Source organism: Serinus canaria, chromosome 14, assembly GCF_022539315.1.
Source record: "Serinus canaria isolate serCan28SL12 chromosome 14, serCan2020, whole genome shotgun sequence".
In the NCBI taxonomy this organism is placed as follows: Eukaryota; Metazoa; Chordata; class Aves; order Passeriformes; family Fringillidae; genus Serinus; species Serinus canaria.
Window position 1 is genome coordinate 2,573,579 of NC_066328.1, and position 15,809 is coordinate 2,589,387.

The window sequence follows — 15,809 nt, forward strand, 5'->3', positions numbered from 1 at the left end:
CAGGGAGCCCTGGACACGTTCTGGGCCAGCACACGTGTCCCTGTGATGGTCAGCAGACTCCATACCTCCCTGTCCATGTTAGAGAAACCCTTGCACAAAGAGGCTGCTTGAGCAAGAGGCTCCAGCACTCCAGGAGGATCCTGGAGGACACAGTAGAGTTCCCAGGCACAGTTACTGCCAAGGCACTGCCAGAGCCTGGGGCTCCCCTGTGCCAGGTGCAGGGTACCCAATTCTTGTGGTTGGCCAGCAGGACGTGTTGCTCATTCCATATTTTTTCCCTGTCCTCCTTCCCAGCCCTGCTGCACAATGGGATGCAGAAGAGCAAAGTCTGCTCCTGTCCTCACCCCCAGCATGTGCTGCCCTGCATCCCGTGCCTCTTCCAGCCCCTCTGGCTGTGTTCGTGTGGCCACAACAGCTGCAAGGATAATAACTGTCCGGAAGCACGTTTCGCCTGGGGATTGTTTGCTTATTCCTGCTGGGCGTGTTTTGGTTTGTGTTTACAGCCAGCAAATTCCACCCACTGCCTGCTCCCTTGCTATCACAAAATCCTCCTCTGCTGGCTTTGCTCCCTGCTCCATCCCATTTCCCTAAATCCCAGCCCTCTTCCCTGCTCCTAAGGCTAATTTAAGGGATTTCACATGTGCCACCTCAGCTCCACCATGTCTCTCAGGGATTCTCAACTCCACTGCTGGGAATTTGGGTCCCCAGTTCCTTTGCAGCATTATGTGCAGGGAGGTACCTCCCATCACAGGGAGTGGCATTTCTCTGTTCTCGTTGCCAGAGGGGACAGGGCTTTGTTTTGGGACATTGGTAGCTTTTTCATCCCTCTTCCTTCATGCCATCCTCCTGACTGTTTTGTCCCACGTGTGAGGCAGCCCTGTCCTCACATCCAAACCTCAGGCATCTCCATTTGCTTTCATGTGTGGATTACCTGTGATGGGAGGAACCCAGAAAGGAGAGGCTTCCCCCTGGGAGGCTGGTCACCTCCTTTCCTGCTGGCTTTGAGCCTCAGCCAGTAGCAGGTCCCACATCTGGGAGCTGCCCTGAATAATTCTCCCTGGGCATCCCTGTGCAGGCTGTGTCCCTCTGGGCATCTCCCCTGTGCTTCCCTGGGCCAGATGTGTCCCTGGGAATCCTCCCCCCGCGCCGTGCATCCCTGTGCAGAGCATGACCTTGGGCATTCTCCCTCTGCATCCCTATGCAAGGTGTGTCCCTGGGCATCCATCCTCCCCGTGCTTCCTTGTACAGGATGTGTCCTGCAGCATTCCTGTGTGAGCTCGCAAGGGCTTCTCCATCTAAGGTGTGCCCCTAGTGATCTCCATGTCCATGCCCGGGTCCTTCCCATGCAGAGGGCCCCATGCCCATCCCAGGGCCCACACCTGTTCCCATCTTTGTTCCTCTCCCTGTCCCTGTCCCCATTCTCCCATTCCCGTTCCCATTCCCATTCCCAGCCCTATTCCCATCCCCGTTCCCGCCGCAGCGCCCTCTGCCGGCGGAGCTCACGCCACCGCCCCCCCCCATTGGTGGATGCCGCCCCTCCCCGCCCCACCGTTGGTAGGCGCTGCCGCGGTGGCTGCCGGGAGCTGTAGTCCCGGGGCGGGAGGAGTCGCTGTCCCGGCGTGCCCCGCGCCGCCGCCGTGGGTGCGGGTCCCGGTGCCGGTGCCGCCGCCGCCGCTCTGTGCCCCCGGGCCGCCCGCCTTGTCCGCGGCCGCCATGGGCTCCCTGCTCAGCCGGCGCATCGCGGGAGTGGAGGACATCGACATCCAGGCCAACTCGGCCTACCGCTACCCGCCCAAGTCCGGTGAGGGCCGCGGGGACCGGGGAGGGGGACAGGCCGTGCCGGGCCCGGTGCCCCCCGGGCCGGGCGGGGAGGCGGGGACGGGGCTGCGGGTGTGCCTGTCACCGGCCTGGGCTGTCACCGACTCTGTCTCTGCCCGCGGCCCTGCCCGGCCGCGCTGGCGGAGAGGCCGTGGGTGGATGGATGTCCGTGGGCAGAGCGGTGGCACCGGACCGGCTCTGCCCGGGGGCTCGGTGCCCTGCTCCGAGGGTGTCCCCGTGCCCGGCATCCAGGCCTCAGCTGTCCCGCTGTCACCGCCCGTGGTGCCGGGGAGCTGAGGGTGCTCAGGGACCGCTCCCCACGGTGCAAGTGTGGCCTCAGCGAGCTGCTGGTCCCTGGCGGCTCTGCTGGTAAAGGGAACCGCGGCAGAGTTCGCTGGGGACAGGGAGCACAACTGGGTCGGATTGAATGCAGGATGACCAAATTCCCGCATGACAGCCCCCTTTAACTCCTTAAAATGGCAGTGGCTGTCACCTAGGAGCTGTTGGGCTGACAGAGGCAGCTGGGTGTCTGTTTTCCACAGGGAATAGTTTTGAAGCCTTGGAGAGTTGGGTGCCACTTGTGTGCAGTTGGGATGAGCCGGTGACGCGCCTTGTCTTGGGCTGGTTTTTAAGATTGACCAGGTTTAACTTTTTTAAAGAGTTTTACTTATTCTTCTCAGAAAACAAGTGGTCAGGGAAATTCAGATACTCTTTTCCCCTGCAATATCCATTTGCTTACAATTTTTTCTAGGTTTTGGTTCTGTCAGGGCTTTTCCAGGCAGGCTGAACAATTTGTAGAGCAGCAGTTTGGGTCCCCTCACTCTCAGATACAAAGACTTTTCATTCAGAGATTAGAGTCCTGTGTGTGTCCATGACCTGCTGGCTGTGACATCCTCAGGGCTGTGTGATGGAGTGGGCCAGGACCCCTGCTTAGTTTGGAGGGGGTGCAGAATCATCTCAGAGTCCTGTCATCATTACACCTTGTCTTGTTGCAGGTTGGCCTTCAGCAGGAATGGTGGCATGGAGGAAGTGGAAGGGGGAAACCTGCCTAGAAAAGTCCAACAGCTGTGTTGGCTCTCTTAGAAAATATAACTGCTTTTTTTAGGGGTTTGGGAGCTAGGCTTTTGGGCAGCTGGGAAAGGCAAGTGTTGCAGTTTGGCTGCAGCTGGATCTGTGTGTGACAGCATTTTACATAAAGAGTAGATTAATTATAACCACTATATGCAATGGACATAAAGCTTCTTTCACATCACCATCCTGTTGTTCCTGTGCTGCTGAACTGGAAGTTAGTGGTGTGTTGGGTTTGGGGCTTGTCAGGGTAACCCCATCACACTCCTGAGGTTGGGTTTGTGTGTTACCATGCTCCCTGGAAGGGAATCTGTGAACCATAATGCTACCAAAGAGTGTTCCACGTGTGATACCTCCCTTGTGGAACTGAGCAGCCAATGCTTTCAAGCAGCTGGTTAAATAAAAATATTTGTATTTCCTACAAAGGCTCTGGATGCAATTAGAGGCTTGTTAATTAATTTTCTGTGGCATTTTCTTGTGCTCTTTCTGAAAGCTGGTGTTAAGCCAGGGCTTTCTCTTCACATATTTTGGGTTTATCTAACAAGGATCCTCTTGACTTTGGAGAGCTGTTCAAGCTCTAGGCAGAAGAAGAGGTGGTGAACACCTCTGAGGTGGAGGTTCAAAGCCCAGAACAGCAAGGGCTGTAAGGATGGCAGCTCCCTCCCTCCTTCAGTGTGTTCAGAGGGGCAGTGTCCTTTGAGGTCCTGCCATCTCCAGAGTGATTGTCTTGGAGATGGGAAGGTTGGTACCAAAGCTGGCAGTGAGCATGACTGGAAGTGAGTGAGTACAGTGTTGATTTCAGGAAGCAAGCTGAAAGTAGTGCAAAATGTTCTTGGGCTAAATGTTTGCTAATTATTTCTAACTGGGCAGTGCTGCTGTGAGCCCTGTGTGGAAGAAGCTGGTTTTCCATGGGCTGTGTTGGGTGTGTGTGCTGGAGAATGAGCCTGAGTTGCACTCCTGGCTCTGAGATTACCCCTGATGGGCTGGAACAAGTGGTGAGGGAGCATCACCTGAGGTCACCCATCCTGTGTGCAGCACTGTCCTTCTCCTCTTCCATTCTATCCCTCCTTGTCTCTGGCTTCAACAGATCTTACTAGAAATGTCTGCTCAGGGGCTGTCCATGGTTGGCATCAGTTGGGTTTGATGAGGGAGCAAATACCGCCTCTCGAGGACACACTGTGCAAGGAAACAAACCCTAAATACAGGTAAATACCTAAATACAGGTGTTCTGGCTGTGATTTCAGCCTGCCTGTGGAGAGGGACATGCTGATTGAGCCTTGTTGAGTCACAGCTGGTTGCAAAGACAGAGGTGAATATTCACTTCTCCTGTATTGCCTTTTGATCTGGTTGTTGCTGGGTCAGTCACGTGCCCTGAGGAGGATCGAGCAGATTGCTGTGGAATCCACCTTGGTCTGCATGAGCCAGTCCTCAGTGAAGCAGGTGGTTTAACAGCTTTGTTGGAAATTGTGTGCAGTTTTGTAATCAAAAATCCTCAGAAAATGCCCTGCTTCTTCCTCCAAGGCTTTGGGTGGGTATCATCTACATTTTTCCACCTGCATCTGGATGACTGAGGCTGCTATAAGGTGATACCCAATTTTCCCAATATCCTTCCCTGACCCCTCTTTGCTGGTACCTTTTAACTAAAATTTCTTGCTTTATGGAGCCCATGCTGGCATTGTGCCTGCCTGATGGGTTGGGAGGAAGGCCTTGTTTGTACAGAAGAGTAACTGCCTCTGTGAAACAGGCTAAAAATGGGTGGTTTTTTCCCTCTTTAGCAGGGAACAGTTGTGATCTCTGTGGTGCTTCAGTGCTTGGAGCAGTGAAAGGATCTGCCCTGTCCCTATTGCCTTGGAGCAGTGAGCAATGCCCCAGTGCTCCCCACAGCTCTGCTCCTGTTCCTGCTCCTCTGCAGCACGGAGCACGTGCCCTTGGGATGGCTCTGATCCTCTGGAGTAGGCTCTTGAGGAAGATTCCCTGGAGATTTCTGGGAGGAAAAAAAGGAAGTGGATTGCTCCTCTCTGAAACAGAACTGCTTTGTTGTTTGAAAATGAGGCTTTAATTAAAGAAAGAGCAGTTTTAAATAGGAGAAGAGTACCAGAGTCACACCCAGTCCATCTCTGCTGCTGTGTTCCAAGACAGTGTCACTGTCCCTGTGTGCTGGTTCAGGCTGTGCTGTCAGTCTGTCATGGTGGTGACTGTCTGGCTGAGTAATTAAACAGAACCCAATTTCTATCACTTCACTGTTAATTGCATTAATGGTGAGAAGCCTAAATGAGCACCTAAATGCTTTCTGTTAATGAACGTTGTGACACAGCTGTGCTGTGATGGGATTACAGCTGTGCTCAGCCTCCTGTAGGTTGTGTCCCTTCCCAGCTTCTCTCTTGTGCATCACATCCATGTGTTGCATGGGTATGGGATTAGGATGCTGGCTTAGGGAGAGGTAATTATGACTGGACAATCTGGTGCTTAATGCTGGTGCAATTATGATAATAAACCCCCATCACTATGTTGTACTAAATATAAAGTATTTTGGTGTCATTTGATGCCTTGGAGGAGCCTTGGGTTCCAGTTTGGTTTTGCATGGGACAAACAAGTGAGTCAGACTTGGCTGTCCTGGGTGTCCCAGTGGTCCCAGTTTTTCCAGCCACTGTAAAGTTTTCCACCACAACAATTTCTCTTGCAACCACTGCTTGGGCTTCATCTACCTCACTTGGTCATGTTCTCTTTTATCTCATGCTGCTCTCTGCTTTGTGCTGATTTACTCTGGGGAAGCAGAGCCACATTTTTTCTTTGTTCTGGCATTTTTATCCTTTCCCATCCTTTTTTATTTATGTGTGATTCTTTCCTGGTCAGCATGTCACTGCATTTTCCTGGAGGGTTTCTGTTTGTAGCAGTTCTGTGGAAGATCAATCCAAGGATTTCTTGCTTTTTCTTTTTCCTGCCAAAGAGAATGGCACTTAGTTATGGGCACAAGGAGAATGCTACAGAGCTGTGTGTAAAGTTGGCCTTGGAACACCACTGCTTAAGGTGGTTTTATAGCCTGGGGGAACATATGGGAACAAGGTTCCAGAGGCATGATAGCCTGGCTAAAGTTCTAAAGCTGTCTTTGTACTGGATTTGGAAATGGAACCCAGGATTCCAATGCATATAATATATATGCACGCCTCCTAGAGCCACCAAAAATCCTAAATGTCACAGTGACTGCAAAAGAGGATGCCTCATATTTTCCATCTGGAAGTTTGCTTTTCTTTTTAGTCCTTGGGATGATACTTAAGAAATGCTTTCTTAAAATGTTCTGCCTCCAACTTGGGCAAACTCTGAGGTAGTTGTGATAGTGGTTGAGAAGATTAATGCATAACTTTGGTTTTACCTTGAGAGCTCTGTGTCATTGTAGCAAGAGCTTTCTGAAAGCTTGCAACAGAATATCTTTTTTTAGCTGCTGAAAACTGTGTTATAAATTTGTGGAGACAGTTTGCTGCCATTCTGGTTTGTTTGTCCGTTGAGACCTCGTGTGTGTGGCAGCTTCTGTGTGTGCAGCAGCAGTGGCAGAGCCTCGGGGTTGTTCTGCTCACCAGAGTGTTCCCCCTGAGCACCTCAGAGTGGTTTTCCCTGTGCTCCTCGTGCCTGGCACTGTGTTTCTTGTTTGCTTGTGAAGGAAGTGCCTCGGGGGAAAAAAACCTCTCCTTCACCTTGAAGGAGGTGACTTAGCAGGAAGATGAAGAGAGTTCAGTCTGAATGTGGAACTGAAGCTGTGATTCCAGCTACTGTATAGGTGAGAAATCCCAACAATTTGGTAGAGATGTCAAAAGTACTTCTTAGTGGAGCAGTGACAGTGTGTCAGGTGCCTTGAACGTGCTGGTTTTGTGTCTGGGTGTTGTTCCAGTTGAGCAAGAGAGACCCTTTCATCTCTGGAGATGCTCTCAAACCATGTCCTGGGCTGATCCCACAGCGTGGGCAGAGGAGTGGGGGGGATTCTGCCCCTCTGCTCAGGTGAGGCCCCACCTGCCGAGCTGCCTCCAGCACAGGAAGGATGTGGAGCTGCTGGAGAGAGTCCAGAGGAGGCACCAGGATGATCCCAGGGATGAAGCAGCTCTGCTGGGAGGAAAGGTTGGGAGAGTTGGGATTGTTCAGCCTGGAAAAGAGAAGCTTTGGGGTGACCTCACTGTGGCCTTGCAATATCTGGAGAGAGCTTAGAGAAAAGATGGGGCAAGATTATCTACAAGGGCTTGGAGTGACAGGACAAGGGGGAATGGCTTCAAACTGGCAGAGAGTAGGGTTAGGTTGCATAATAGGAAGAAATCCTTCCCTGCAAGGGTGAAGAGGCTCTGGCAGAGGTTTGCCCAGAGAAGCTGTGGCTTCATCATCCCTGGAAGTGTCCAAGGCCAGGCTGGACAGAGCTTGGAGCAAGCTGGTGTCATGGAAGATGTCCATGGCAGGGAGTTGGAGCTGTGTGATCTTTAAGGTCCCTTCCAGCCCAGGCAGTTCTGTGGTTCTGTAATTCTGTCTCACTCACTGGATAAGAGGGAGCTCTCTGATCCCAGATAACCAGCTGCCATGGTACTGAGACATCCTGCACAAGCATTGTCTTCTCAGCTGATCAAATAAAATGTTCCAAAACATAATCCTGCTTGACCCACCTAAAATGTGAAATCTATTCCAGCCTTCAATGTGGTTTTCTGAACCTCAGTGCATACACAAACGTCCATGGTGTATCTCTGGTAGAGAGGCAGTGTCAGGCTGGCTGTGCTTGGAGATTATATACAGATTAGTTTTTTAATTTGTTGCTTCTGGGAGGAGTGGGAAAAGATTCCCTGTCATTTGGGGCACCTACATTTGTGTCCAGGAAATGACTGGATGTGGCACTCAGTGCTCTGATCTGGTTGAGAAGGTGATGATAGGTCACAGGTTGGACTTGATGATCTTGGAGGGCTTTTCCAACCTAAATGATTCTGTGATTTTGTTATTGTGATTCTGTAGAACAGGTTCTAAGTGGCTGCTGGACCTGTGCTGAAGGTGGGTGTCGTATCTGGAAAGAAGGATGTGTTTCAGTACTACAAACATCTGGGTGCTTGTTAGCTGAGCTCAGCAGTAGCTGAGCCCTCCCATCATCATTAAGGCACTGCCATCTGTGCAGAGTGAAAAGAGCCTTTCTTGAAGCATAAAGAGAGAAAGCCTTAATGGAAAAAAAACAGGGCCATTCATGAAACCCCTTCCATTTCAGAGTGAATCCTGCTTGCTCCTAGCTAGAGGGACTGCAGATCCCTCCAGAATGCCTCCACAGCCATTCCGATGATTAGTTACTGCTTCTGGAATGAGTCATTTTAACACAGATTTATGCTGTCTATGTATTGCACCCAGGGAAGCAAATGTACATTTGGCTCAGTCCTCTCATCCCCCACTCTGAAACTTGAAGGGAAGTGGCTTGGATGGAGCCTTTTATTTCATTCTCTCCTGATACTTATTTCTCTGAAACTGTACCTCTGTGAAGTTCACATTTGAGAGTGTTTTCCTCAAGTCTTTCTAGGAGGGAGCTATGTTTGTGATGCTCTCACACACCTGAATTAATTCTGTTTATTTTACAGCCAATTCCATGCTCCAGAATCCCACACATGCCCATGCTTTGTGTCCTGAAATTTTCATAGTAGTGCATCACCTTAAAGATGAATGAAACAAATTCATGGAGAAACTTTCAGAGCTGACTTTCACTTTAGTCAGTCCCTGACGTCCATCTTTCTGCATTTAGAACTGTCAGCATTATTAATTAAATTAATAATTTAATAATACATCAGGGTGTACAGTCTCCGGCACTCCCAGTAAAGGTTTGGAGTGGTTCTTGTGTGGGATATGGGAGTCAAAGAAGGGATGAAATGTGACAGGAGACCCTCTGGCTGTGCTGAACTTTGCAGTGGGAGGAAGCCTCATCCTTCTCTGAGCAGGCCCATGGTGTTTGTGGGACTGGGCTTCACATTGGGCAGTGGAGAAAACAGGAAGAATTGACCAGAATGGAAATACTGGAATATTGGAAAGACCTGACACTTTTCCTGCTTCCTGTCCCTTCTCTAGAAAACACGTTGAAGTGGAATTATCTCGCTGTAATATTTATTCTAGGTTTTTGTTTTGTTTGTTCTTTTCCTCTCTTCTCCTACTATTGGCACTGGCCCTGAGTACTACAGGGAAGGGGTGAATAAGCAAATATTTTCTGTGTCTTGTGGCTCTTTTATTCTTGTGAATTGAAAACTGCAGACTTTTCCAGGAAGCACTCATTTAGAGTTTGGTGGGGTTTTTTTTCATTCTCTTGTGTGTTTTTTGTTTCTAGGAAACTACTTTGCAAGTCACTTCTTTATGGGAGGTGAGAAGTTTGACACCCCTCACCCCGAGGGTTACCTTTTTGGTGAGAACATGGACTTAAACTTCCTTGGAAATAGACCAGTTCAGGCAAGTTCCTGTGTCTGTTTTACTCTTTTTGTTTCCTGCCTGTTTTGGAAAATCTTGTGTCGGGTTTGTAGAGGAGAGTGGCACAGACCTGAGAGGTCCTCACTGCTTGGGCAATGTCATTCCAATCTGTTCAGATGCAAACTGAGTTTTCCTGAGAAGCTGAATTCACCTTGGAGGCTTATTTTCAGTCAGGACAGAAGGAATTAGTGGTGGGGGAGGAAGAACAGGGACTCAGGAGCACAGAATTTGGGACTAATTCTGCCTGCCTGCCTGGACAAGTGTAAAACATGCTGCAGAGAAGGCTGGGAAGCAGAGCCTGAACTTCCCAAGGCTCCTGGGCAGGTTGGGTGTTCAACACAAGCTGTTTGCTGTGTTTGAGTGGCCTGACTGGGTGTGGGGCAGTGTTCAGACAGACCTTGACATTTTGTGGGTTTTATACCTAGGCGGGCTGCTCAGAAAGTCCCTCCTTCTCTTTTCCTAGCTGGAACATAAATGTAATTTTGGGCCCAGAGATGTCTGTGAGACTGTGAAAAGCTGCTTGCTCAAGTGATTGGCTTGTTCTTGAAAAGGGAATAATGTTGTTTTGAGGGAAAGGCAGGAATTTTATGCAAAGTGTTATGTTTTGGATTTCTCTTGCATCTCAGAACTGCTTAAAAAGAACCAAAAGGTGACAGAGTAGGAGCCATTTGGAGATGTTTTCTGAGTGCTAGAGAGAAAAGGGAAGAGTTGCTTGCTTTGTTCACTATTTTCCCTAGTTGTTTCTGCAGCTTCCAAACATGGAAATGAGAGCTAGAAGTCATGGTTCTAGTTTAATTAATTATTTAATTTAATTACCTGCATGTCTCATCAGAAAAGCTGTGACCATTAATTAATTCATGCTTCTATTGATTGGTGGCAGTTTGGGATCACCCTGCTTTTACAGGTGAAGGAAACTGAGTCAAGTTGGAATTGGAACAGTTACAAGCACATTCTGCTTTCTGAGTTTTCCTCAGGCTGTGCCATTGGTCATTTTAGAACCACACTCAGGTCACAGGATGGACAAGGACGATTCTGGAAAGTCTTTATTAACCCAGGAAATGCAGTTGGGCAACAGAATTAGGGAGGAGGGACTTGAGCTGGAGCTCTGTGGTTGTGTCAGTGCTGGGCAGGCCTGGGGGTGCTCACCACATCCCCTGTGCCACGTCTGCACACAGGGCCCTCCCTGCAGGGGCTGAGCTGGCAGAGTTACATTACCTGCATGTCTCAGCCTGGGTTTCCTTGCTGCCATCCCAGCACTGGGTTTCATCATTTCTCCAGAGGGGAGTGGGTGAGAGGCCATTAACACCGTGGGACATTTGCCAAGTAGGTTTAAGAGAAGGAGACTGTTGTGGAATATAGTTTGCCTATGTAAAGTTAAAGCCCTTTGGCAGCTCTGATTAATCTTCAAGGAAAAAGAAAAAAAACCACTCAAGCACTGAGCAGCAGCACTGTTTTCTGGACATGGGCCCAGTTCTTGCTTTGGAGTAAGTGAGGCTTTGCCTCATTTCTAGGGAAATGTGTTGGTGGTCCCTGGTGCCCAGCAGGCAGGTCTGCAGCTGCACAGGTTGTGATCACCTCAATAAGCAGTTTCCTTTGCATTTCTTACTGGAGATCCTGTGCCTACTAAGGAGAATTACAGTCTGAAGCATTATTGTCCCTATTTAAAGGACAATCTGAGAGAGAAGATTTCTTGACTGTAGAATAGAATGAGGCCCCCTATCCCTGTCTCTTTTCTTTTCCAGAACATTTGCCCCATTGTTTCAGAATAAAAAGAGTTTCCCCCAGTAATCCAGGGTTTCAGCATGCTGATTAGCAGTCAGATCACTGCTTGCATGCTGCAATACACATGAAAGAGCTGCATTTCTTCTGCTCAAGCTGGAGGTGGATTCTTTAGTGGAAATAAAAGCTTGGGAGAGCAAGGCTTTCCTGACTGAGAATTCAGGGTGGAGAGAAAGACCTCCTGAAAATGCCCTTTCTTAAAGTGTGCATTTCTAGTATGAGCTGTTCCTGGGCCAGGGCAGGCTTTTCACCCTGAAACACTCTTGATTTATCAGTAAATAAAATTTGCTATTGCTGTTCCTTGTGGCTGTTGTACTGAGTACCCTGAAAGCTGTGTGCTTCTTGATTTGGGTAAATTGCATGCTAAGTAACATGCTGCTACCTTTTAGAGTGTAATAACAGAAGAATGATTTGCCTCTTTGTTGCAGTTTCCCTATATAACTCCAGCTCCACATGAGCCAGTGAAGACACTGAGGAGTTTGGTGAACATCCGCAAGGATTCTCTCCGACTTGTCAGGTACTGCCATTACCTGAACCTTTCATTTTACTGCACCCAGGGATCTGTCAGCCACAGCCAAACTGTATTGGTAAGCTTTTGGAGAATGGCTGATATCCAGATCCTTGGTGCTAGATATGTCCAGAGGTTTCTGTGTTCCCTTTTGAGCTTTCAAGTGGTTTATATGCTCCTTATCCAAACAATCTGTGTTTCCAAACAGGACCAGTGATGTGTCTGTTTCTGCAGGACAGGCTGGAGTGGTAAACAAAGCCATGAAATCATTAGCATGAGCGGAAGATGTTAGTCAGGTCAATAAACTTTACAGACAGATTCCTTCCTGCATTCCTGTGCAAGGAGAAGCCAGAAGGGAGGTGATTCTGGTTCGAGTCATGGGCCTGGGAGCCTGATGGGTCTTGAGTGAAACTTCCTCAGGTTTCTCCTGCTGCCAGGATAAAGTTTGGTCCTAGTTTTATGCATTTGTTTAGATGGCTTGTGTCCCATGCATGGGGGAAGGACAGTCATGGGGTTGGTAGCTCTCGCTGCTCCACGCTGAGATCTGAAACAGCAGAGCTGGATTAAAGCACTGGCTCACACTCAGACCTGCAGCTGTCCCCTTTCCAACAGATGGCTGAGGTACAGGGCCCAGCATTCAGTGCTTTGTTTGGGTCTGAGCACTGGGCAGATGTCCAGGCAGAGCCTTTCCCAACCATCCTGGCTGGAGTCACTCTGGGTTCTGTGTCTGGGGCTGGAGCGCTGGCAGGGCTCCAGCTGCAGCTCCCAGCCAAGGTGGCTCTGAGAGCGTGGTCTAACATGAGCACTGGGAGTCATAACCAAAAACTCTCAGGTTGTTTTTATGTGAAAACAGATGTGGTTTTTTTTTTGTTTGTTTTGTTTTTTTTTTTTAATGAGCAAAACCTGTGGTTTCAAAGCTGATTGAGCTTCCAAATAAGTGACCATTGGTAAACTGCTCTGAAAGCTCTTTGTTTTTTCAGCATAATGCTGAAGTACTTCTCTAGGAAAAAAGAGAAGGCACGTAAGCCAAATGGGAAGTGGCTTTTTCCCTGGGAGAGGCCTGGCTGTGAATGGAGCAGTTGGTGTGGTTTAGTACATATAGTTCTGTCATTCTGCTTTCTGTGGTCACACGTCCCATTTCCCAGAGTTGCAGCTCTGGACTATTTGGAATACTATTTGGAATACTATTTGGAATGTAGTGTCCATGCACATTGACAGTATCTAGGTTTTCATCCCTCTAATTCCTGGAACTAGCAGTTCCTTTTCTGCCTCATGAGCTCTCACAGGCTCTTGTGCTGCTGCTGTGTCAGTGCTGGCAACAGCACTGCCAACATGACTCTATTGAATTTTACACTGATGTGGACCCAAAATGAGGTTTTAATTGGCAGTCCCCAAGGGTACATTCTGTCTTGTGCTCTTCTGCTCTTCTGGCCCAGAGGCTTTGTCTTCCTCCCTCTGTGCATGTAAAGGACACTTTGTGCCCTCTCCAGCCTGGCTTGTTCACAACCAGTGGTTGAGGTTTGCATGTTCTTTCCAGAGCTGGTCAATTTACCACATCCTCCAGCAAATACAGTGTTACTGAGCCAAGTGTCCAGGTGTGAAGTTCTAAGTGTATGTTCTGATGGTAATATCCCCATAACCTTTTTCATAGAATCCCAGACTGGTTTGGGTTGGAAGGGACCTTCAAGACCATCTTGTTCCACCCACTGTCCCATGGGCAGGGACACCTTCCACTACTCCAGGCTGCTCCAAGCACTGTCCAACCTGGCCTTGGACACTTCAGGGATCCAGGGGCAGCCTCAGCTTCTCTGGGCACCCTGTGCCTCACCACCCTCCCAGGGAAGAATTTATTCCCAATATCCCATCCAATCCTGCCCTCTGGCAATGAGAAGCCATTGCCCCTTGTCCTGTTACTCCAGGCCCCTGTTGAAAATCCTCTGCAGCTCTCCTGGAGCCCCTTTAGGCACTGGAAGGGCTCTGAGTTCTCCCTGGAACCTTCTCTTCTTCAGGCTGAACAACACCAACTCTCCAGCTTGTCCTCACAGGAGAGGTGCCATGGAGGAATATAGGGAAATGTCCACTCTGGCCTTCATGCCGAGCTCTGACCAGACAAAATTCTGAGCTTTGCCAGGTTCTGAATTTTTACATGATAAACAATAAACCTGTGGATATTGGTGTTGAAGTTCTGAGTCTTCAGTATCATGTGTGAGTGTTTGATCTCTGGCAGGAGGAGACTGTGAGCCTCAGAGCAGGGTGGCAGGAATTTTGCTGTTAACCACTAACAGAGAAAGACTTCCTTCTGTTTTTCTTGTGCCCCACATTTGGCCTTGGATTGGAAGCTTTGTTTTGGAGCTCCAGTACCTGTTGTGCTGGCATTGGCTGTTCCTTCTTCTCCTGAAAGCACTTCCAGCTGCAGGAGGAAGACCAGCTCAGGAGACAATGTCTGTTGTTGCACCCAGGGGCAGCTTCTCTGCTTCATTTTCTGGGCTTTGGATGGCATCATGCAACAAAAGCATTGAAGGAGCCAGCAGGTGTGGTGGTTTGGGAGTGTGTCTGAAGCATCAGGAGTATCATGGAGAATAGTCATGGAGTGTTTTGGATAAGGGCCTGGGAGAGGTGGATGGTGGGGGCTGAAGGGAGATGGGTGAGTTGCAGGGAATGAGAGAAAGGAAATCCCTTCCCTCTGCAGCACAGGGGCTGACCTTGGTCTGTGGATCTATTCATCCTATGGTGGAGGTGGTGAGGGGCTGGGACTGCCTGCTCTGCAGCCTGGATGGTGTTAAACTGGACAGATCTTTGCAGAAACCCCAAACAGGAGAACCCCTGTGTTTGGTGATGCTCTCCCTTGTGAAAGTCAGTGCTGACAGAGGTGTCACTAATTCTGCTCTCATTTATTGCCTGCTCAAACACTGGGTAAATGCAGATATCACAACATTCAGTCAAGGGATACTTAACATTTATCCTGTATGTCTCCTGTGTTGGTCAGAGTTTTAAATCTCCTCAAAGGATGAAATTGGGTTCAGCTCAACCTAGTTCTATAAAACTGTCATGGCTGATGTTAATTATATTTTTATCTTTTAATTCTTTAACAGACAATAAAAAGCTCCAGCCTTTCCATTGTTTTATCCAGGAGTGATGTCAGACCAGGTGGCCTCAGCTCCCTTGGTCATCCTGCTTTGCCTTTTGCATCAAAACGTTGGATCAGCTGTTTGTTCTCAAAGGTGGTCAGTCTCTTTCCTCTGTACCTGTGATTGATGCACCTTTGTGCATGACCCAAAGGCACACCCAGCAAAGTCCCTGGTTCCCAAATCTGTGCATGCATCTGTGACCACCCCACATGGACACTGTCTGTAGGGCTTGGCTAAATGGGCACTGTAAAATTCAAGTGCAGGTGGAGACAGACGAGCTCTTGGAGCACCTGAACCACCTCCTTGTCTGCCACATCTCCCTCAAAGAAAGAGAAATGCAAAATGTGTGGTTTTTGTCATGTTACTTCCCTGATGTTACATCCCACCATTCCTGCTCCTTAAGGTGGCACACAAGCTGTCTCTGCCTCTCAAAGTATGCACCATAGTTGGCTTTGCTTGTTCCTTGGGCCAGCTGCCATCTGTGCAGTCTTTTCTCACCTGAACTCTTTGCTCTGTGGCAGATCATAGAATCCCAGACTGGTTTGGGTTAGAAGGGACCTCAAAACTCATCTCCTTCCACCAGACCAGGCTGCTCCAAGCCCTGTTCAGCCTGGCCTTGGACACTTCCAGGGATCCAGGGGCAGCCACAGCTTCTCTGGGCACCCTGTGCCATGGACTCAACACCCTCATTGGGAAGAATTTCTTCCTCATGTCTAATCTAACCCTGCCTTCTGTCAGTGTGAAGCCATTCCCCTCTGTCTTATTACTCCAGACCGTTGTAAATAGTCTCTCTGCATCTTTCTGCACTGTTCAGGTACTGAAAGGTTGTGAATGATTTTCTGTGCCTCCAGCAGCAGGGATGTTACAGCAGGAGGGCACAGCCTTGCTGTGACTGTCACCTTTTAGGCACTTGTACCTTGCCCTCTGCTCAGTGGCGCTGTTCCAGGCAGGCAAGGCTCAGCCTCTCCTCCCTGCATCCTTCACAAACCTTCCCTCCAGGCACTGCAGTGGCCCCTCAGTGATTTCCCAGGGCAACAGATCTAGTCTAGCTTTAA

At 49.2% G+C, this 15,809-nt stretch overlaps 1 protein-coding gene across 4 annotated transcripts in view; it reads left to right on the forward strand.

Annotated features, from left to right (window-relative positions):
* Positions 1-1,623: 1,623 nt before the first annotated feature.
* Positions 1,624-15,809, forward strand: part of MGRN1 (mahogunin ring finger 1) — a 50,561-nt gene continuing 36,375 nt past the window's right edge. For 2 of the 4 annotated variants that reach the window (XM_050980017.1, XM_030229565.2), the window contains exons 1-3: positions 1,624-1,801; positions 9,203-9,321; positions 11,547-11,635. In XM_050980017.1, coding sequence (XP_050835974.1) covers positions 1,714-1,801; positions 9,203-9,321; positions 11,547-11,635 — 296 coding nt within the window. In that variant the 5' untranslated portion in view covers positions 1,624-1,713. The remainder of the gene's footprint in view (positions 1,802-9,202; positions 9,322-11,546; positions 11,636-15,809) is intronic. The other 2 variants (XM_050980018.1, XM_030229567.2) reach the window with 1 other exon arrangement.